Genomic DNA, 23,826 nt, shown 5'->3' with positions numbered 1-23,826 from the left:
AACAGTTTGTATCTACTTCTCTATGAATGTAATTCTGACAGACAATGATCCAGTACACGTTTTCAACTGTCTTAATACATCCTCATGTTTGTGTCTTCATTCTTTTCATCCGTCCACTTACGAGCCCTAGTTCTCCACTCAGTCGTAGGATTATTAGGTATAAGCACATGTGAGTATTAAGCTTACCTAATCCTTTTTGGGAAATAACCATTTACCTTAAGACAGGAAATGTATTGTTAGTCCCCCCCTTCCTTTTTTCGCACCTCGACACTTTCCTCTCCCCTGTGTTGAAACAGCCTGAGTCAGATATTGGCAGCACCTGACATGAGATGACAAAAAGTGGAGCCGATCAGCTGGGTGCCACTTTTTAAGATACAGATATGATGAGCCTTTATTGATCCCCAGAGGGGGAAATAAGCAGCAGCTATATTAACTGAGATAAAAATACAGAGTGAAGTGACAGTGATGAGATAAACAGCAGCAGTCAGCAAGAGTAGTATATATGAACAGCATACACCAGGGTATTTGATTAAGTAATGTTTATCTGCATTAATGTTGAAATGTAGTATATACTGCAATAAGACACAAGATCTACAGTAAAATGAAATGTAATATTGTGTTACATAGTATAGTACATACTAAATACTACAGCAATACAACAACGTCAAATATGGTTGTAGCACAGCTGCGCATTCACTTAACTTTGAGTTTTGGTTCTTCTCACATAGTCACCACATAGAAAACAGGGTGTGCAGAACATTCAGCACGAGCAGCCCCTTTTCTGATAGCTGCAGTGTGAATGACAGGGACACAAGTGGACCAGCTTTGTTACTGACCGTGAGGTTTCATCACTGCAGTGCAGTCTGAAACGTCCATCCAACAATATGAAAGGTCTCTCTTCCACAATGAAACAGACATTTTTTGTTGTTTTTCTATGGCTGAGGAAAATGTACAAAAACAAATCTGATGGCTCGGAGGTCATGAGGTCATGAGGTCATGTTCTGTGAGGCCAGGAATGATATGACATCTATGACCTGATAAAAGGTCAGACATGCAGCAGGCTTCAATATTCAGTTAGTCTTCTCTCCACTGTTGTTTGTCACTAAACAACTGCGGGTGTGAGCTTATGATTTGATGCACTGTGCTGAAAAAAGCTTTTGGTTACAGTGTCTTCAGACAACAGTATGTGGTTTTGATGACTGTATTAACCCTCATCCTGCCGACGGGCTCCCACAGACCTCAAGGTCACATCTCACAGGGGCTCTTTTTCTGTTTTTGTTTCCGTTTTAATTAGTGTTTTTTTTAATACCCATGTATTGGGCTGCTGGGGGACAGCAGTCACCAAATGGCATCCAATTTAACGCTGCAGCTGTAATAGATGGAACTATTTATTGAGTTCATGTTTGCCATGGGTTCTAATTTAAAGTATGAATCACTATCAGGGGGGTGGGGGGGGGCACCCTGTCAGTCATTCTGAAGGAGACACACAGGTGCAGCACACACACATTTCCTATACTAAACACCTATTTACAAAATGGAAATGTGTACCTATAACTTTCCTAAAATAATAATAATACTTTCTTTTTCAGGTAACATAAATTAAATAACAATGTTTGGAGAAGAAATACGTGAACATTTTGCAATGATAGTTGTTTCTTGAGTAATTTATGGTGGGGGTTTGCCAGTCATAGACTGTGTGTCAAGTGCTGTGAGGATGAGGATGGGGGCAGTTTGGAGAATGCAAGGTGGAGCTTGGCTTGGAAGTTTTGCAAACATTCAAGGTATGAGTGAAAACCAGATTTCCCTGCTGAGGCCTACTCCTCCTCAGTTAACACAGCCCGAGCAAAACAGTGTTCTTCTCGGGAAGGCGTGAGACCTCCCACGTTGTGTCATGTTGAGGGGATGGAAGAGTTACACTTATGTAAGCAGGTGACACTGAGCTCGTCTCTGTCTCTCCTGAGTCTGTGAGAGATGGCGGGGCTGCAGGGTGCTCCCGTTCTCACACACGGATGCCTCACGGTGCTTTTCAACGCACCCCCCCCCCCCCCCCCCCCCCCCGCTCCTCCTCTCCACAGCAGGGAACATGTGCTGCCGGGGAGCGGCCACGCCTCCCGCCGCTGCCTCACATGTTACCGCACACATCCACTGTCCGCTGCGCTGCGTTCAGGTCCTGTGGAAATACGAGACAGCTCAGGTTCATCAGTAGTCTTATATATACATACTGATGTAGGAAGCTTGGGGGGGGTATCACGGTGTGGGGTACTGGTGCACGGGTTTGGGTAGTAATACATGAAAACTGTCATAGTCTAGACTTTGCTGTATTAACCTTAACCCGGGTAGTTTCCCGTAGTGGCATTTCCAATAAAAGGACGGTTCTTCCGTAATTGCGGCCCCTTTACCAGCCCCTCGTGCAACGACAGCATCTGTAACTGTCAGGCTGTACAGATGTGTCTTCCCCACAGAGGCCAGTCCTGACCCTGGTCCACACTGGGCCCGGTTCGTCCGACTGAACGCCAAAACGTCACATGTAGCCTCTCTACGTACATGACGTCAGCTGCCTGCTGCTGTTTAAACCTTGATACGATGAGCGGTGATTTTTTTAGGATCAACGACGTTTCAATGAGGCCAAACACGAAGTCATGTCAGCTGTGGAAGGAGCTCCACGTGCTGTTAGCAGGGCTGGAATGTCAGCACGCGCCCGCAGACAGCTAGCAATGCTGCCTTCAAGGTCTCCACGTAAACTCCACTCTTTTCAATCCGTAGAGATTTGCTAGAAGAAAATAATTCTGGACAATCTGCTATTCGGTCGGTGCTGAACTGTTTTACAGACCAAAGAGCTAAGAAAGTCCTTTCTGTCGTGGGGTAGTTGTAGAATAGGAAAAAAAAATCATGAATGATTGAATTACTTTAATTCATAATGTCATATCAATCATAATATCAAAGACACCTCCATCTTATTTGGTTGAGTTTATAAATTCTTCCATTTCCATGAGCATGATTTCCACAGCGATTAAAAGCACCATACTATTGCTAAACGCTCCCCTCACGTGGATCGTCCACGTCACCACCTAAACACGTGTCTCAACATGGCATTGGACAAACCGCCGCCGTTACGTCGTCACAGAGGACTGGCACGCTCATTAATATTCAGATCGTGGGGGCGTGGTCGCAGAAATGAAGATCATGGATGCTTTCAGTACATGATGAAGCTGACTGTTCCCAAGACCAGGGTGGACACTGCGGAGGACAACAGCCTCACGATGTGACTTTACTTACTTTTCTTACTTTTTGTTTTATTTATTTGGTGAAGTGGTAGTAGTGGTAGTACTATTGTGTGTGTGTGTGTGTGTGTGTGTGTGTGTGTATATATATATATATACAGAGAGAGAGAGACAGAGAGAGAGAGAGAGAGAGAGAGAGAGAGAGAGAGAGGGAAGCACATCTTATTCTTGTGTCCAAGAAGGATTTCTAATGTCAGGACTGGTGAAGGCATTGCCTTCTTGCGTGTGGAGATGCTCTGTTTTCCTGCAGCCACAAGTAAGCTGCTTTCTCTAAGTCCGTGGATAAAACACTGACAGGTGAGTTGCTTGTTCTTTGAGTTTCAAAGTGTTGTAACTCTTGTTCAGTGACCTTGTGTCTAGCATGAGCCTCTTCCACCTGCACTTTAATAACATGTCATGAGCAGCTGTTCTGCGCTGTACTGTTATCACAGACTTAGAACGTTTCTAATGTGTGTAGTGATTGACACGCAGGCATTGTCTGGGAGTTGCTGTGTGGACTCACAGCAGGCTTGGCTTGTTTGTTTTTTCTCAAGCAGCAGTGTATTACATAACAGTGTTGGAGGTGGGACTGCACAGTCTGCCAGGGTCCTCCTGCTGCAGGCTCATCCGCATGTGCATGCTGTCAAGTTTACACAGGAGGCTTAGGCAAAGCACATGACTGACACCACCGCTCTCATGAATGGGCTCAGTGTAACACCCTGTGTGTTAAATGCAAAGTGTTTCTTTTTCAAATTATGTTAAAATACTTACCCAGTTTACAAAAAATACACTTTGATATTCCTTTTCCTGCAGGGGGACTCATAGATGGTACTCGTAGAGTTCATAGGGACTTTTATCTGCATTACTATAATGTCACTACAATAGTGTGGACTATGTTTGCATTATCTTCTGTTCAGGAATCACTGTAGGTAGTTTTCAACAGATGATGAAATAGGCCTTATTGGTCACATTTGTTTTATTTCATTTAAAATAAACTGTAGCTGTTATGTTTACAGCACATACTTTCTTGGCTGATTAACCAGTCCAGTTTTTCATAGTGTGTCCTTTTAACTCTCTTTTTGGTCGCATGTTAATGAGATTCTTGCCTCAAAGAGGACTTCTGTCACATGGAGTCGTTGCTCCTCTAAATCAAATTTAAACTTTGGGGTCTGAAGAAGATAAACTAATACTGTATTAACTGGGCTGACAGTGCCATGTCATGCACATATTGAGTAGAGGCGATCTGATTTTAGAGCAACTTGCATTTTACTAGCATATTAATGAGGAATAACAGATTTTTGTATTGTACAGCGAGTCTGTAAGCTTTAACCATTCCATATATATTAAATATAATTATTCATTGAGGTCAAATGTCTTTTGCATGAGAGACCTGAGAACAAAATACATCTATACAACCCAATAAGACAAGTCAGTAACAGAATAATCATCACACTCACTCACTCACAAAAGAAACATTTTCAAGTATTAAACATAAAAACAATTACAATAAGAGAATACTAATGAACAATGCCTGAGCAGATATTGACACGTCACTCTGTATGACAAAGAACACTATCTTGTTACAAGCGTAATTCAAATGTCACACGAAGCTGTGAAGGTGTGCAGAGATGGGCTGAGGCAGGGCAGCTTTTGCCTTAGGAAAACTCTGGAGTATTGTTAACAGCACAGCAATATGTTAACATTTCATCCTCGAGCCCTGTATGGGTCCACTTGCTCAGGTGGAAGGATGCTTCAATCTCAGAAGAGCTTTTGCTACTGAAACTGCAGCAGCATGTCTGCAAGGAAACACTCAATCATGCTGCAGTAGGAATTTTTCTACATCCTCTCTTTGACTAGGAATGTAAAGGAGGTGACAGTATGTAAGGATGGTCACTCTCACACTAGTGTGTTAGTAAAAACACCAGGGGGTAAGATTCAAATAAAGGTTCCAGTCAATCGGATTCACGATGTTACAGCATGCTTTGCTTGTAATCAGGTTTATTACCTTTGTCCAGTTACTGGGTAGTATCAACTACATGCTAGTGTAACATTATACATGTTTCTTTATGTTGTATTTCATGCATCTCTCTGTGAAGACATCCTTAAACAAAGGTTAATAGCAGAGTTATGGTATATAACACGCACTTGCAAACCTACTGGTCAAAGCACATGCTATTCCCATAAAACTGAAATAATCCTAAAAAGAAGTAGAATATACTGTAAAACTAACTGAAATTGACTTAAATGGCATCACTGAACTCACACAATAACTTCAGGAACTTCACACAGCAAAGAGCACCTGTTAGATACGTTCAAACTGTCTCTGTCTCTTATTGTGGGAGCCCATGTTAGTAAAGCCTACACCGTGTGAAGAGTCCTGTCCAATCCACTGCTCTCAAACGACAAGGTCTTCTCACTGGCTTTGCTATTCTCACATCGTCACCCCAAGTACAGTACTGTGAAAAAGTTTTAGGTAGGTGTGAAGAAAGGCTGTGAAGTTAGAATGCTGTCAAAAATAAAAATTTTAATTCTTTATTTTTTAGCAATTTCCAAAATGCAAAGTGAGTGAACAGAAGGAAAATGTAAATCAAATCGATATCTGGTGTGACCGCCCTTTGTCTTAAAAACAGCATAAATTCTTCTAGGTATACTTGCACGCAGCTCTTGAAGGAACTCGGCAGGTAGGTTGTTGCAAACATCTTGGAGAACTAACCACAGATCCTCTGTGGATGTTGGCTGCCTCAGATCCTTCTGTCTCTTCATGTGATCCCAGACAGACTCGATGATGTTGAGATCGGTGCTCTGTGGGGGCCACACCATCACTTCCAGGACTCCTTGTTCTTCTGTACGCTGAAGATAGTTCCTAAAGATATTGGCTGTTTGTTTGGGGTCGTTGTCCTGTTGCAGAATAAATTTGAGGCCAATCAGACGCCTCCCTGATGGTATTGCATGATGGAGAAGTATCTGCCTGTATTTCTCAGCATTGAGGACATCATTAATCCTAACCAAATCCCCAACTCCGTTTGCAGAAGTGCAGCCCCAAACTTGCAAGGAACCTCCACCATGTTTCACTGTTACCTGCAGACACTCATTATTGTACCACTCTCCAGCCCTTTTGTGAACAAACTGCCTTCTGCTACTGTCAAATATTTCAAATTTTGACTCATCAGTCGAGAACACCTGCTGCCATTTTTCTGCACCTTAGTTCCTATGTCTTCGTGCATTATTTTGAGTTGTTGGCCATGTTTCCATGTCCGAGGTTTGGCTTTTTGACCATAATACTTCCATGAAGACCGCTTCTGGCCACACTTCTCCAGACAGTAGATGGTGTTCCTGGGTCCCACTGGTTTCTGCTAGTTCTGAGCTGATGGCACTGCTGGACATCTTCTGATTTCGAAGAGAAGTGAGCATAATATGTCTTTCATCTGCTGCACTAAGTCTCCTTGGCTGACCACTGTATTTATGGTCCTAAACATTGCCTGTTTCTTTGTGCTTCTTCAAAAGAGCTTGAACAGCACATGTTGAAACCCCAGCGTTCTTTGAAATCTTTGCCTGGGAGAGATCTTGCTGATGCAGTATAACTACCTTGTGTCTTGTTGCTGTGCTCAGTGTTGCCATGATGACCTGTGACATCTTCCACAACCTCACCTTGGTAGCAGAGTTTGGCTGTTCCTCGCCCAGTTTTAAGCTTCCTACAGCTGTTTCTGTTTCAGTTAATGAGCATAACTTGTTAATCATAGAGGTTGGACAGAGAGAGAGAGACAAAGCAAACAGCAACCAAAATGCCAACAGCAACTATAGTACTGACAATAGGAATGTGACTAATAATTAGCATTATGGTAATATTGAAAAACATGACAATAGTTAATATATTAATAACAATAACATGACCAATATTGATAAAAAGTGGTGGACGTGAGGCGTAAGGATGGACAGGAAGAGGAGGAGAGAGGAGCCCAGTGGGGAGTCACCCGGCAGTCTAAGCCTATAGCAGCATAACTAGGGGCTGGTCCCAGGCCTGAGCCAGCCCTCAACTATAGGCTTTATCAAAAAGGAAGGTTTTTAACCTAATCTGAAATGTAGAAAGGGTGTCTGCCCCCCGAACCCAAACTGGAAGGAGATTCCACAAGAGAGGAGCCTGATAGCTGAAAGCTCTGCCTCCTGCACTACTTTTGAGGACTTTTCTGGGAGCGCAGTGCTCTAGTGGCATAGTACGTCACTATGAGCTCTTTAAGATATGATGGAGCCTGACCATTTAGAGCCTTGTAGGTGAGAAGAAGTGCTTTAAACTTGTATTCTAAATTTAAATTTATTATTCTAAATTTGAAGGGAAGCCAGTATGGGAGAAATATGATCTCTTCTCTTAGTTCTCATCAGTACACGAGCAGCAGTGTTCTGGACCAGCTGGAGAGTCTTTAAGTACTTATTGGGCTTTATCAGCTTGGCTAACGTGCTGAACAGAAATCTAGGGCTGTTTTTATTTTCTTCTATCTGTGAGGAGTAATAGGCTCTGGCATTACAGAGGGCCTTTCTATAGTCTTGCTAGATTAAGCGGGATTCTTCTAATTTGGTGGCACGCCATTCCTTTCAAATTTTCGCAAATTTTGCTTAGGTTTATGGGTCTTGGAATTATACCAGGGAGCTTGTCTCTTTTTTAAAATTATCTTGCAATGTCTTCTATGAGTTGATGGACTTGATGGAGTCGAGTGTCATTCGCAGGGAACCAGAAGCACTATCGACCAGATAATCAATTTGGGAGGGGCTAAGATTAGCATAGGGGTCTTCTATTGTATGGAGACATGGCATTGGCTTAAATACTGAAGGAATCACTTCCTTAAATAATAACTGTTCAGTTTCACTACCATATGCCAGAACCAGGTCATGGGTGTGGTTAAAGCAGTGAGTGGGTTCATTTACACTCTGAGAGAAGCCAGTTGAGTCCAATAGTGAGATGAAAGTGATGCTCAGACCATCATTGTCATCATCCACATGAATATTAAAGTCACCTACTATAATTACTTTATCTACACTAAGGACTAAATTTGATAGAAACTCTGAGAATTCTAGAAGCTTCTATTCATCACCTGTCGAGGCCCTGGGTGGCAAACTGTGTGGTCATAGTCCTGAATAAGCAGTGTGGTTGCGGGGTGGTTAGGGTATAGGACTGGATAGACGAAGGAGGGGTTCATTCCCTCAGCATGGTGTAGTCTCTCTCCAATGTGTATTAGCAGTGCAGACTTTGCTTGTTGCAGGTACTGCTTTCCCAGGTTTTAGTAGGTTATACTATTTCTGGCAGATTAGTAGAGCGGAAGTGCAACCTTACTCGGCTGTATTTATGGTAGTCTACACAGTTGTACTGGTACTTGATTCTACTTCCTCAAAAGTAGTGCAGGAGGCAGAGCTTTCAGCTATCAGGCTCCTCTCCTGTAGAATCTCCTTCCAGTTTGGGTTTGGGCAGACACCCTCTCTACATTTAAGAGTAGGCTAAAAACCTTCCTTTTTGAGAAAGCTTATAGTTCAAGGTGGCTTAGGCCTTGGAGCAGCCCCTAGTTATGCTGCTCTAGGCTTAGACTGCCAGGGGACTCCTTTATGCTTCATGTCCACTTAATGTCTGTTACTAACTTGGTATCTTGCCCGGAGCCTTTCTGTGCTTTTCTCATCCCTCAGGTTCTTGTGGAACCAGGTCCTGGCTCTCCTGGCTATGGTTCTCTGGCTTCATAAATCGCTGCTGTGGATCGTCAGCCACCGCCGCTTTTTACTGATATTAGTCCTGTTATTCTTCATGTATTTCAATGCTACCATATTGCTAATTTATTAGTCACATTCCTATTGTCAGTGCTATAGTTGCTTTTAGTATATTGGTTGCTGTTTGTTTTGTCTCTCTCTCTGTCCAACCTCCACCCAACACGGACCCCGACAGAAAGCCAGTTTCTTCACGTTAAAGGGGAGTTTTTCCTGCCACTGTTGACTAATATAATATCTGATGCTGCTCATGTGGGGATTCTTGAATCCTTAATTTTGAATTCCTGAATCATCGGGTTTCTCTCTTAATTAAAGAGTTTGGTCTTACCTGCTCTTTATGTAAAGCATCTTGAGAAATAAAGATTGACTGATTGGTTGATTGATACTTGGCCTGACCAAGTTTGGAAGTCAGTGGGAAGGTGTCAATCTTGTGGTGAATAAGTTGCTGTAGGAGGCAATTATTCACGAAGAAGCTTCTGCCACCTATGGATCTCATCGTCTGTATCAGTGTGGTCCCTGATATGCCGCTTGAGGGCATAAATCGCACAACATTGGCTGAAACGGAGGAGGGGGGGTCAGGGGCTTAAGGCAGATCCAGGAAGCAGGAGTTTTCTGAGGTTTTGGTCCTTGAATGTGAAGGAGCAGTTGATCTCCACATGGTTCTTGCCATTGTAGTCAAACATGTGGTGTGGGCTGAACTATGATATGATGTCATATGTGGTTCTAACCAGTTACTGCGCACACATGGATACAATATCTGTTCCTTGTCTTCTCAGTACAAACACACTTTCATTCACATGACTTTTCTAATTGGTCACAGGAACTCAGTAAAATTCTACTCTAACACAGTAAACTGCTGGTATGGTTTGATTAAATTTTACAATATAACCTAGCTGCTAAATTACAATTTATTCCAAACAAGGCTGTCTGATGGCCAGCTTAGAATGCGTTATATAATCTTTATTTAGTCAGGCAGTCTCATTGAGATTAAGATCTGTTTTACATGAGAGGCCTGAGAACAAGCAACATGGACAAAAAATACTATTACACAATACACAATTACATAATAGCAAGAATTAAAGAGGCAGTTACATGAAACACAAGAGTCATAGAAGACATTGCATGATCAGGCATTACAAAGGGTAATGAATGACACCAGTTCGAGATTGCAGTTCTTTCCATTTAAAAGGTGTACTGTACCTTAAACCAGTTCTTGACTAGATATAAACCAAAGTTTACCTTAAACCAAAGTTGGTGCATACATTAGGGATATCTAAGGGGAGGTAGACACTGGTTGGTGTTATGTAGTTACTGGATTGAAATGAGAGAAGTAGTCTGAAATCTTCAGACGTAGAGCTTTATACATGAATAAGATGAGATGGCTGTTTCTTCTTACCTTACCTTAAGGACGTCCATCCAACCTTCTGGTACAGAGAAGAATGATCAGTCCTGAATAATTTGTGATAAAGCGTAATGCGCTTTAATACACAGGGTTTATCAGCTGATGAGTTGATAGAACAGCATGACAGATAAAAAATCTCTCCATAGTCAAGGACATATAAAGGTTGGCAGGCATGCTTTAATCCTATACAAAAAGCCCAGTTTGATTTTCAATTTTGGAGTCAAATGTTGAATATGAATCTTGAATGACAGTCTGCTGTCAAGCCAAATTCCCAAGTATTTGTATGTCTCAGCAAAATAAGGATGGCCTTTAATGTTATAATGGCAGGACAATGAGAGTCAGTGGTGAAGGGGAGTGTACCACCTCCTGTACTGTACTGTGCTAGTTTGTCACCAAGAAGTGCTACTTCAAAAGAATCAAGTGAAGACTGAAGACGAGTCAGGGCCTGGGCTGAGTGGAGCCTGGGGCATATAAAATGGCATCATCAGCTATTGGGAAGAGTTATGTTATTTATGTATATTGTGAATAGCACTGGACAAAGCATAGACCCCTGTGGCACCCCATCTCTGATGCTAAGAAGGCTTGACTGACTAACAACAGCAACAGTTTTATGGCCTATTTTACTCTAAATTGGACGATGGTTTGCAAAATGAAAATCTTTATGTGTTTAAGAAGAGGTAAAATTAGCAATTGAGACCATAAAGTTATTAGGAAATGTTTACTGAGGTAATAAATCAAGTGAGAAGTAGTCATTTTCCCTTCAACTTCCATACAATCAGGCTTTTTTTGGAAACAGTGGTGTCGTCCCCTGCTGGTCATTAGAAAGAATGCAAGTTTAAGGCACTGGCACCAGTTTCCACCCCAGAAGCCACTGCCACTTCTTTTATAGTGTATCCTTACCAATAATTGAATTGAATTATTATTATCATCAGGGGTTATATTGAGGTTTATTATGTGGAAAGGCTCTGGGTTCAGGTGTTTGTAAATCCTCTTGGTCTATCACAGATGGGCCTGAAAATCCTACCACCCCGGCTGTGTGCTCCTGTGGTCTGTGCTCCTGTACAATAGTGCAATGGTGCAGAGTGCAAAGATCCTGGAGTAAATATGAAATAAGTAATGTAACATGTTACAAAATATACAGTACGTAGATTAGAAGGTCATCCTGACTTTCTAAAGCCTCCAAAAACCTGAAAAACTTATTCAGACCTGTTTTTTTGTTGTATGAAATAACTGAATGAATGGTTGACAAAGACCCAGTTTCTCAGAGGAATGAAAGTAAGAAACTAGAAAGTTCCTCTTCAAACTCTGCTATTAATTTCTATTCATCTATTTCAAACAGCTCAAATATCTTTTCAGTAGCTGCAGTTAGTCGCTGCTTCACAGAAGCTCTCAGCATTTGCACTTATATTTTTACTGCAACTTTTCCTCCAAACACACTCTTAACAGCGTTGTGTTGTTAGGTTATGTTCGGGTCCGTCTATTTCCAGGTAGCTAGCTAAGTTAGTTTCATTTAGCATTCATGACTAACAGGAGATGAGTGTGAACATTGCAAAAGTTTGCACACAGTCCACTTCTACAGGTTTATCTATACAAACAGGCTCTGGAGGTTCACTTTGGTTATATCTAGTCAAAATTTGAGTATCTGGCTGTAGCAGAAGGCAGTTTGTTCACTGAAGGGCTGGAGAACAGTACAATAATGAGTGTCTGCAGGTAGCAGTGAAGCATGGTGGAGATTCCTTGCAAGTTTGGGGCTGCATTTCTGCAAATGGAGTTGGGGTTTTGGTCAGGATTAATGATGTCCTCAATGCTGGGAAATACAGGCAGATACTTATCCTTCATGCAATACCATCAGGGAGGCATCGGATTGGCCCCAAATTTATTCTGCAACAGGACAATGACCCCAAACATACAGCCAATGTCTTTAGGAACTATCTTCAGCGTACAGAAGAACAAGGAGTCCTGGAAGTGATGGTGTGGCCCCCACAGAGCCCTGATCTCAACATCATCCAGTCTGTCTGGGATCACATGAAGAGACAGAAGGATCTGAGGCAGCCTACATCCACAGAGGATCTGTGGTTAGTTCTCCAAGATGTTTGGAACAACCTACCAGCTGAGTTCCTTCAAAAACGATGTTCATGTGTGCTTAGAAGAATTGATGCTGTTTTTAAGACAAAGGGTGGTCAAATAGATTTTTCCTCTTCCCCAATTTACATTTTGTAAATTGATAAAAATATACTATTACATTTTGTATTTTTTTATTTTCTTTCACACCTGCCTAAAACTTGCACAGTACTGTATATTGGGTTGCCAGGTCGGTCGATCAGTCAATTCAGCAAACGATGCATGAGTTTGGAGCACCTTTGAGGTGAGCTTAGGTGAGGAGAGCTTATTGGAAGGGTTGGCTCTGGGCATAACTCCAGACTGAGCGCCAGACAGCTCTGGCCAATTTTACCCCTGTTATCATGATTATATCTGTGTTGCTGGGCTGTTACTGGTGTCCTTGGGATCTGCATTGTGTCCTGATGTTGCTCACAGACAACACAAGTTGGCATGATGAAATAAAACATTGGATCATTGGGAAGAATGCTGTTGTGAAATAAAAGCAGACTTTGACAAGGACATCTAACTATAAAGGAAGGAATCTCTGTCTGTATTTGGCTGTAACTGTCTTTGTGTATGTCCATGCTGTTGTGGTAGTGCTGCCTGAAGTGGCCAAAAAAGGACAGTGTAACAGCAGGAATAGATGCATATTAAAATCCAAGCTGTGGCTGACTTCAACTCAACAAAACTGCTAACTAGAGAGAACGTCCACTAGCCATAATGCTAATTTTCACTATACATTAAACGTGACTGACTTTTGCAACAAATGAGATGAAAGTTAGCTTAGCTTAGCTTTAAACCTAATTCTCATTTTATAATGCTAAAAGTTTTAGCAACTTTAAAACAGCATCTGTAACGGTTAACTCTGTAATGGGTGTAAGACATATTGCTAATAAGTAGACATCTTCTGCCATGGTGGTGTATTAAAGAGACTTTTTCTCTTTTTGATGCACTGCTGGCACTATTTCACTGTGAGCCCTGATATTTTACAGTTAAAGAGGAATCAAGCATATTTTAAAGATGCATCAGTGACTAAATTTATGTTGCTTGTGATTTTTATTATCAGTGAACTGCCTTTTTTGTCTGTGAATAAATTTACATGCTAACTTGAATTTACCTTGGGTTCCTCTAGCGTATTACCCGGTTTACTGTTCAGTACAGTCTTGTCCAATCCTTGGAGTTCTAATGAGCATTATTGTGAGTTGATATTTGAATTTTGATCGTATACATTTCCATTGTTGTTCAAACACTCAGACGTGTATGTGTGTCTCTTCTAGGATCACCACAGTGTGTCTGTGTTCTTCACCTTTTTCAACAAGCATTCATTTGACTTCACACTTGGTGTGTGTATTACTGAGGACCCAAGGAAGTACAATGTAGAGTGTGAAGTTGATCAATGGTATGGTTCTCTCAACGCTGCACTTCCATTGGTAAAGCATGTGGCCTGTTCCGAATGATGGCCACACAAACAGGCAGCACACAACTCCTAACACTGCATGAGCCAAGCAAGCACTGCGAGCCAAATGGGCATGCACTGTGAAGGATCACACCCAGAATGGGCACTGCAACGCAACCGTTATGTAATAAAAAGAAGCAGGATGAAATAAAATGTTGTGATAATGATAATACATTTTTGAAATGTATTCAGTTATCGTATTTGCAATCTTGCAGTAATCATTTGATTATTCATTTTTTATCATTTTTAAAGGTCTGGAATGCCAAAGGAACAGGGGCATTTTGGGGAGCGGGCTGCCCGAAGCACCTCAAAGGTTGCAAAAGACAAGAGTAACAGTGCCACCCTGCGGGCTGCCCAGGGTGGCACCCACTGGGATCAATCCAGAATGGGTGACATGAGCAACTGCATGCTGCGCTGTGACTCAGAAAAGGACTCTGAAAAAGACTCAGGGTACTCAGGTAAGCAATTGTCCATTTGGATGAATGGACATAGACATGAATGCATGAATACCCTACAGATTTCATTCACTTAAAATGTGTTCACAGGACATACCAAATGACCCCCATTCCAAATTAGGTGTATTGGCAAAATTTTACAAACTTTCAACTGAATTCAATGAACAATTCAATTCAACACAATATGCCACTTTTAATGACTACTGTAGTCTTAAAATTAACTATCAACAGCTGCCACCAGATTTCTGAGGAGGCAGGTGGCCAAAAACCCATACTAAACGCTGAAGGCCTCCATACCCGAACTCCAAAACGTACACCAAAACGTACAGACAGGTCGACTCCAATATGTTCAAAACCATATAAATAAGCCACTGAAGTTCTGGGATTCTGTTCTGTGGAGCGATAAAGCAAAAGTGGAATTTTTCGTTATTTGCTGAAAAGAGCACCCTGCCTACAGTGAAGCATGATGGTGGCTATGTGATGCTCTGGGGCTGCTTTGCTTCTTCTGGCACTGGAAACCTGCAGAGTTTGGAGGGCAAGATGGATTCAATCATGTATCAGGAAATCCTAGGAGAAAACGTCATGCCGTCTGTGAGGAAGATAAAGCTTGGGTGTCATTGGACCTTCCAACAGGACAATGCTCCAAAGCATATCTCAGTGTCCATCAAGGCTTGACTTCAGAAAAAGTCCTGCAAGATACTGGAGTGGCCATCACAGTCACCTGACTTGAATCCCATAGAAAATCTCTGGCGGGATTTGACTGAGTATTAGAGAGCTGGAGGCTATTGGCCATGAGGAATGGGCTAAGATTACTCAGGAACACTGTCAGAACGTGGTGTCTGGATATGCATCATGTCTGCATCAGGTCAGAAGACCAAAATGGTGCTCTATTAAACACTAAAAATGCTTATCAAGAAGGGGTTGAATAATTTTGGGACTGCAGTAGTCATTAAAAGTGGCATATTGTGTTGAATTTGGAGAAACCACCTGTAATATTAGTTGTGTTGAGCTATTTCAATTGTTCTTTTTTGAGTTGTTCATTGAACACAACTAAAGATTTGTAAATTTTGCCAATACATCTAATTTGCAATGGGAGTTGGATTATTTTGAGTGCAACTGTACATACTTACACTCATACATTTAGGTTCAACTAATATCTGTTTTAAAAGGCTCATATGTTACCTGATTATTGGTCTATTCGGGTACGTCCTGAGAACAGTGTGTCCTGCTTCTCACTCAGACAGTTACAAACACTCACACCTGGTAGCTGTTGGAGCTTATTTTTTACTTTCCCCAACCCAGATTTATTCAACTGATCTGGGGAGTGAATCAGCAACCGTCTGACCACAAGAGCTGAGCTTTAGGCTACCACTGCTGACAATCAGTCATTTGTCTGCAAATCTACTAGTTTATACCAACAAATTACACATTTCCATGCTTTACATAGAATTATATTAATATATGGGAAGTAAAATGTATGAACTTATACTGCCTTGAGACAGTAAAAATCCAAGTGAACTCACACTAATAAATTGGGTTTTTCTTGGATTTGCCTTGTTGCATCTCTTTTCCCTCACCTCTGTAGCTCCTCTTACACTTACTCCCTCTTCTCCTTCTACCCCAGAGGCTGGCTCTGACTCCGTGCACACTGATGTAGACGATCAGCACAGCAGTGTAAGCGAACTTCATAGGGAAAGCAGCAAAAGCTCAGCCAACAATGACAACAGTGTGAATGCTGCAGGCCACAGCATGCCTCCTTATGAGGAGTTCACGCCCATTTATGTCATCAAAAACCTGGTGGTCAAGCCGGTGAGATATTCAGTCACACTTAACAACTTGCTTTTTCAGATGTTCTTCTGTGTTGCATCATTAGAGATTCAAGGACACTGGTGACTCTTTTTTAAAGTACATTCAGTCAACAGTCAGTAATTATTATCAAAGTGGATCTTAAGTGTTTCCTTTAATAAATTGCCAACAGATCCACAGTAATTAGTTTTTTAATTGACTAACTGATTAGCAATGCAATCTCTTTTGAAAGCCACTATATTAGGTATGGATATCTATTGAATAATAACAGGTCAAATGACCTTACAAAACATCAAGTTAGCAACTGCTTCATAAACACATCTAGCTAACAAACAGCTATTGGCAGTGGGCACAAACACCTATACAATATATTGCAGTTCAATACTATAGTCCTGAAATATATAGTGTCGTACTGCAACTAACAGTTGTTTTCTTTGTACTTTTTAAAAAATCTAATTAATTTTAATCATAATTATTTATGTGGTCAATTAAATGTCAGAAAAAAATGGAAAAATCACAGTTCCTGAGAGTCCAAAATGTTTACTAAGCTGTAAAACAGAAACAAATAGCAAATTCTCACGAAGAAGATGGAAAGAGGAATGTTTGTTATTTCCTCTTCAGATATTAGAATGAATCTATTATCAAAATAGTTGACTGACGTATCAGTGCATGGACTACTTGTTTCATTTCACCTTAAAAACAGTGCCTTGTGAAAATTGCTGAAGTAGCATTAACTGATATTTTCCTCCCACTTGAGGGCTGCAGAAACAAGCTGTAAACACAGCACTGACATATTGTCACATTGTACAACTGATATAGCACATGTGTTAAATCAGACTGCTACTTACTTGCCCATTCAGCAGACACAGATCAATGTTATCACTCATGTCTGTGTCTTCGTGCTGAATTACGTCCAATATTCACTCTCCTTTTATCTCAGTTTTGGACCAATTCCTGAAAAAATATCTGGCTGCTACATGCTCAACTTTCTTCATCAACTAGTCAATAACTGTGTCTGTCTGCCATTTGATGCTGAGCAGGTAGTGTATTTATTAGAGGTTTTCACTGAAAACAGCGGCCTGCTGCTCCTGGAAACAGTGCTCATGAGAACAGTGAGAGTGAACTTAAACAGTAAAGTTGTGGGAAGTAGAACTGAAATAGTATAACTGTGTGTCTTGGTTAGTACAAGCTACAAATTTCAGAATTGACATTTTCACTTGATCCATTTTAATATGAAAATATTAATGAGTTGATCTAGATATTTTCTGAGGCTGAACAGAAGAGATGTTCACCATGTTATACAGGTGCTATTATGATAATGTGTTCCTAGTACATGCAGTGAGTATCAAAAGTAAATAATTACATTCTAATGAATAGTTGGAGCATCTATTAGTCATGTGTCAGAACGATGACTGGTCTCACTTATTTTTGTGTTCTACTACTTATATCTTTGTGACTTTAACCTCCTCTTCATTTTTCACTCTTTCCTTTACGCTGGTCTCCTGGTTTCCTTTGCCACTCACATAAAAACCCTGCTCACAATCCCCTGGTGGTATAGTCCAGACCGGAGCAGCTTCTACATGCCCCCCTGGCGTGGGGCGGAGGTTGGCACAGCCTTACGAATGCCAAAACGCCCACCCAGCTCTTACTGATTCAGCAGCCAGCAATGCCTGACCCATCCCCCTCTACCCTGACTCCTTCATCCAGTCTTGCTGCACCACAAGGCCAAGTTAAGAAAGGAAGCAGCCGCAGCAACCAAAGCCACAGCAGCAAGAACCACAACAAGAACTCATACCTGCCCATTCTGTATTCTTACCCTCGCATTGCCCCCCACCCCAGGAAGGAGAGCCATCAGGGCAAGGATTCCACATGGGTGGAGGGGGTTAAGGAGAGTGGCAGTGAAGGCCAGAGCCAGAGAAAGAGAGTGTGCACTGAGGAAGAGAAGAGGGAGGCTGTATCTACCACCAGCCACCTCCTTAAGCCCCAGCAGCAGCATCAAAAGGAGGGACGAGTCCACTCCCACTTACAGTATGACAGCAGGGGGGGGCACAGCCGCCTCCCCAGCTCATCTCACTGCCCAATACCAAGCCATGCCTCCTCCACGACCCAACATAAATCCCACCACTACCAACAAAAATCAGGCTCCGACAGTGTGGGCTCACCCTCCATCTCCAGCTCCCAGACACCCTCCCCGCCTTCTTCCTCTGACTCCCCCTCATCATCCTCTCCTCCTTCTTCATCCTCCTCTTCCTCCATGACTCACAGCCCGTATCACCTGGCTCCAGACAGCTCATCCACACGCCATCGGCGTTTCCTCAACACGACTGAGATCCTGAATCAGTCAGGCCTGCTGTCCATCACGCTTCGCACCAAGGAGTTGCTTAAGCAAAATGCCGCCACAGAGCGAGAGATAGCTCAGCTCCGTCAGCACACACATCTCCTGTGCCAGGTAGCCAGCCAGAATGGATGCAACAAGGGCTCAGACAGCCTTGACAAACTCCTCCAGGCCATGTCTGAGTCAGGCTTCTACCCCAACTTAAACTTAAGCCAGGTGGAATCACTCAGCAGCAGCCACCAACAGAGCAAGGAGAGCAGTGAGGAAGACAAAGAGAAGAATAAGAGCATAAGAACCACAAAGACACGCTTCAACCCATCGCAGGTGGTGTCTTTACACAACATAGATGATGGAACATCGCCCCCCTCCCCGCTGTTTGCCCCCTCGCCAGAAACAGAAGAAAGAGAGCACGCTGATGGTCCTGTGGACTTCATGACCACCTTCCTCTCTGCTTCTTTTCTCAGGTCTGTTTCTGAACAGGAACGCCACCCAGCTGTCATGGACAAGAACTTAAACGATCTCACTATGTTACCAGAGAGCTCAGTGCACAACAACTATCTCCTCTAGCTTCTCTTGAAGAGAACATGGACCTTTAATGACAGTCAGTGCGACAAGTGGACCTAGCAGTATAGGAGTGAGGAGGTTGTGTTTCTATTGTCAAACTGAATATGGCTGGTTGAAATGGTAGAACGATGATTTTTTGACTTACACACATGATTTAAAGTTGAACATGATTGATATATTTTCCTACTTTTTAGTCAGGGATTTGGTCATTTCAGGTATCCATTGTTCCTCTGTGTTTTGCAGTCTGTGGACAGGCCAGTCATTCAGGTGGTCTCGAAAACATGAGTCATGGATATTCCCAGCTTCAATAGGCTGATAACAGTCTTTTGCTGTGATGTGTCGCTTCAGAGCAAGACTTTGGTAGAAGATAACCTAACATTGGGACTGACAAGCATTCACTGGTTATTACAGTCACTGAATCAGCATTTCTGGACAGAAAATCCTTTTGAATACGCAATAAGTGTTGTAGTTATGTAATATTTGGTTTAATGTCATACATGTATCACTGTAGCTCACTGTATTTTACATACAGGTGATGTAAAGATCTAAGGTTTGATATATTTAATGAGAAAACACAACAGAAACAATTAACTAATGCAGTGACAAACATTCACAATCACTATTTTATCTTGCATGTATGTAGATTCACAATAAAAGAATCTCATCAACAGTATATTTACTTTAATACAGTATAGTCAATAAGTGTAGTCAATAGTAATTCTTACTGTCCAACATGTCAAATGCTGACTTCTGCGTAAATTGCACATTTTGTCATTGCTATTTTGTGTATTGTTTTATTATTGTGTTATCTAGATGAAATGACCACTGCAGACTGGGTGTAAATGACAATTAGTTACTCTTTGACAGAATTATTTGACATGCACTGCATGACTTATTGTTTTATACAGTCTGTATCTTCTGTGTGCTAGGTGAGATTTTGAGGCCATATATAGCATTTAGAGATTTGCAAATTGTTATGAAACTCTTAAAGCAACTGTTACATGTTGTAATTGAGATAGATAAGACAGCACACCAGGCGTCTCAACTCATACACAATATGGGAACAGCTGTTTGCAATCTTAATTCACAAATGAGCTTTCTTTGAAAAACTGAAAAGATATGATTGTCTTTCATTGTCTTTTATGCTATTGTTGACTGGGAGTTCATGATTTTGCCACTAATATATGTTCATATTCTAATTACATATACAGATGTCCACTGGACCTCCATAAGTGGCTCTTTGAGATTTTGCTCAAGTACATACCCTACTGTAGACACACCTGAATGACTGGTCAGATCTGTGGATATGTCCAATGATCATCTGCTACAGGCAGGTGTGAAAGTGATCACCTATACTCACTCATAATCACTTGAGGCTTCCTGCCTGACAGGACTGTGGATGTGGACATTGCACATTGTAGTTTTTCTCAGTATGGATAAGTGAGTGAAAGTTCTACTGATAGTTTGAATCAGATAATTCTATGTCTCACTTGGCAGTGCATTATTGTAGATTATTTGCTTTTGAATGTATGCAGTGTGCAGGATGGTGTGTGTGTGTGTGTGTGTGTGTGTCTTTGTATAGTTATGAGAACAAATGTTGGTTTTACACTATGGTTTCTTGCATTGTGAGGACATTAGGGTTAGGGTTGGGGTTTGGTATTTAGTTCAGGTTAGGTTAAGGGGCCGGGGAAAGGCATTACGTCAATGGGTGTCATCACAACTATAGAATAACAGGAATGTGTGTGTGTGTGTGTATGTGTGTGTGTCTACATGCTAAAGGGTGTTTGCAGATGTGTTATCTATTAGCTTGTAAACATGCATCTTCTTACAAAGATAAAATGATAGATTGAATTATTTATACCTAGGCTGATTGTAGATGTGAGACAAATAAATCATAGTTAGGTATATGAAAGATAAATGGACTCTCTTCACATGCTCTCAAACACAAGTTTAAAAAATAAATCTGCTCTGACCCATGAACAAATCTGTTGAGATTGTGTCTTTGATCCTGTTCTTGTTAACTTGGACTTTCCGTTGCTTTAAAGCAAGCCTTAGGTAGCTCCCAGATGAAACACTGAAAAGTACAGGAGATCACTTTTTCAAAGAGAATATTTAAGGTAATGTTACGAATACATGCTTCATAAATATTGTTTTATAAAAATCAACTTAGTTAGGTAACTGTAGGAAGGTAGATATTTGTTATTATAGTTTTTTTTTACAAATGCTAAGCCACATTTATCTATAAATTCACTTGAAAGAAATCAGCAACAGATAGCTTCATTTAGTATCAGTGTTGTCTTTGTAAAAGTGTGTTTTATGTATTTATTTGTCATAAACCAAAACTCCATTACAACAAAAATACAAACACTTTATTGCATGGGCTGTGCTTCCTGACAGCACACTGTATGTCACACAGGTGAGTCAGAAATGTTGCGCTATGCCCTAACAAGATTTTTTTTGCCCTTTTTGCAGAGACAAATTCCATGTGCAGAATGCCAATGAATTGTAAAGTAAAGGTGGTTCAAGTAGTGCAAAACAGAACTCTACATTTTCACTATACATATTTGTATAGAAGAGCTACAGACACAGAATTCCAACAGTGCTCATCAACCTTGTCTTATACAGTTCTCATCCACATCACACCTTCTGTCCTCTCTTGTAATCCACCCGGGAAAGGATCTTTCTGATGCCTGATCATCAGGTTTAGGAGGTGGTTGAGTTTGAGAGAGAAAACAGTTCATGAAATTTGAAAGATGTGTTCATTGAATGCATTTTGTGTCAAAGCAAAGACTTCTTCTGTGCTGTCTAAAGAATAATGTGAAATGTGAGTTAGCTATTGTACAAAACTGTAACAGAGCTCATTCCAAAAGCCCTGACATTCATTATCATTAACTGGAGACATCAGAACTGGAACCCAGTTAACACATGATGCAGCAACAATGATGATGGCAAGTAATGTCAGTAAAATCTGTGCCACCCTGGTTCATCGTGCGCTCATCCATGGCAGGACTATGAGAGAAGCTGGACAGCTAAGACAACAATGTGCAGGTAACTTCTGTCCTGTTCAAAATGTTTCCAATGTTTGGAGTACAGCCCATCTGTCATATCATCAGCATGTCAGTACAGTACACGACAGTGATGGACAGTTCCACCGACTGCAGTACACAACCTTTCATTCCAGTACAGCAGTACATCTTAACATTTGGGCAGCAGTGTTTTGAATGAATCTCAGTCACGTATTTGCTTTTTGTCAGCTTGTGTTTGCTGAGGGCAAAGCTTGAATTACACCCAGAAGTTAGATCTTTGGACCATTGACTGTGAGTTTTTAAAATTGTGTCTGAAGGTTTAGAAAATATTGAGTTATTCCAGGAAATTTCAGCAAGAGAATCTGTAGTGAGGTGTGTGAGGGGGTAGTAACCTATTGAGTTTGTGCTGGTTTGTTAGGGCTTAGCTAGTTTGATGATGTTTAAAGAAACATCATCAAACTAGCTGAAGTGACTTTGTGAAGCCTGATACACACAGCATTAGAACTACCTGCTTCTGTTGTACAGGGTGTGTGTGAAGTGTGTGTCACCCAGTTCAACAGTTCAGGCTCAGTGGTGTGTTTTTAATAGTTTTTGGACAACAATGGAGCTCTATAGCACAGAGGAAGATCTATCAAGCGACACAAGCACAATACTTGTTAAAAAGATAAAGTCATTGTTGGTTTTGATCTTTTCATTGGATTTGTTGACAATAAGAGCAATATAGAATATAATCAGATGCATAATTTAAAGATAGCTTGAAACATGACATGACCTTAACTCTAACTGCTGTTGATGTGACCCAGGTAAGTTTTAAAATTATGCTTATTCTGGTTTTTTTTTTTTTTTTATTCAAAAGCTACTTTTTCCTCAATATTTATTATGCATGTCATTTAAATTTACACTAAACTGAAGACAGCTGTAGGGTACAAATGCAAGAGGAGTGCAAAAAGGCTCATCCAAACGTGGACATCCAGAGGGACAAAATGAAGAGGACATTATCTGAGAGAGTACGCTTCATTAAAAGCCACTCCACCAAAAGATATTCAGGAGATATTCATGGAGTTCCTGTATAAAAGTTTCATGTTAAATAGGTTACTTGTCCAGACAAAATTGTAATGTAATGTATATAAATAATCAGATTTTCTATGAAATGGAGCTCATCTATAAAGTTGATGTGGACAAGCGGTTAGTGGAAGGCTTTGGAAAAGCAGCAGACAAAACTGTTGCAGAGGCCAAAAGGAGGAGCCTGGGCGAGGAGATTCTACTCCAGTTTGAGAGGGCACTCAACCAGGAATGTGAGGAGGCCCACAAAGGTATTCAGAACATGTAAGGTCCTTCAAATATATTTTGCCATCATTGCTATAAAAACTGCTCCATGTTTTTTTTTCAGTGCTGCAATACTACTGCTCCTGTACCTCTTCAATGAAAATCCAGACAGGCTATATGTAACTGACAAGGTAAGTACATCACCAGTCATTCATAGGTAGGGCTCTTGCATGCCTATTTGTTTTCATGGTACTCTGGAATGTATTTCTCCTTTGGTTTGGTTAATTTGGATGGATGACCACAGAAATACATTAGTCCCATCATGCCCATTGGAAATGATGGTATTTTCTTTTGCTTGACACTCTTGCAAAGAACTTAATTTTTTTTGATGCATATGTAGCCCTGTATAAAAAT

At 41.2% G+C, this 23,826-nt stretch overlaps 1 protein-coding gene across 1 annotated transcript; it reads left to right on the top strand.

Annotated features, from left to right (window-relative positions):
- Nucleotides 1-3,347: 3,347 nt before the first annotated feature.
- LOC139213103 (CLOCK-interacting pacemaker-like) lies at nucleotides 3,348-19,674 on the top strand. Its single transcript, XM_070843726.1, has 5 exons — nucleotides 3,348-3,578; nucleotides 14,213-14,418; nucleotides 16,040-16,224; nucleotides 17,780-19,123; nucleotides 19,157-19,674. Exons 2-4 carry the CDS (start codon nucleotides 14,220-14,222, stop codon nucleotides 19,121-19,123), a joined length of 1,728 nt encoding a protein of 575 aa, XP_070699827.1. The 5' UTR covers nucleotides 3,348-3,578; nucleotides 14,213-14,219; the 3' UTR covers nucleotides 19,157-19,674.
- Nucleotides 19,675-23,826: the final 4,152 nt, after the last annotated feature.

Source organism: Pempheris klunzingeri, chromosome 14 (genome assembly GCF_042242105.1).
Source record: "Pempheris klunzingeri isolate RE-2024b chromosome 14, fPemKlu1.hap1, whole genome shotgun sequence".
Lineage (NCBI taxonomy): Eukaryota > Metazoa > Chordata > Actinopteri > Acropomatiformes > Pempheridae > Pempheris > Pempheris klunzingeri.
This window is presented reverse-complemented; position numbering and strand designations above follow the sequence as displayed.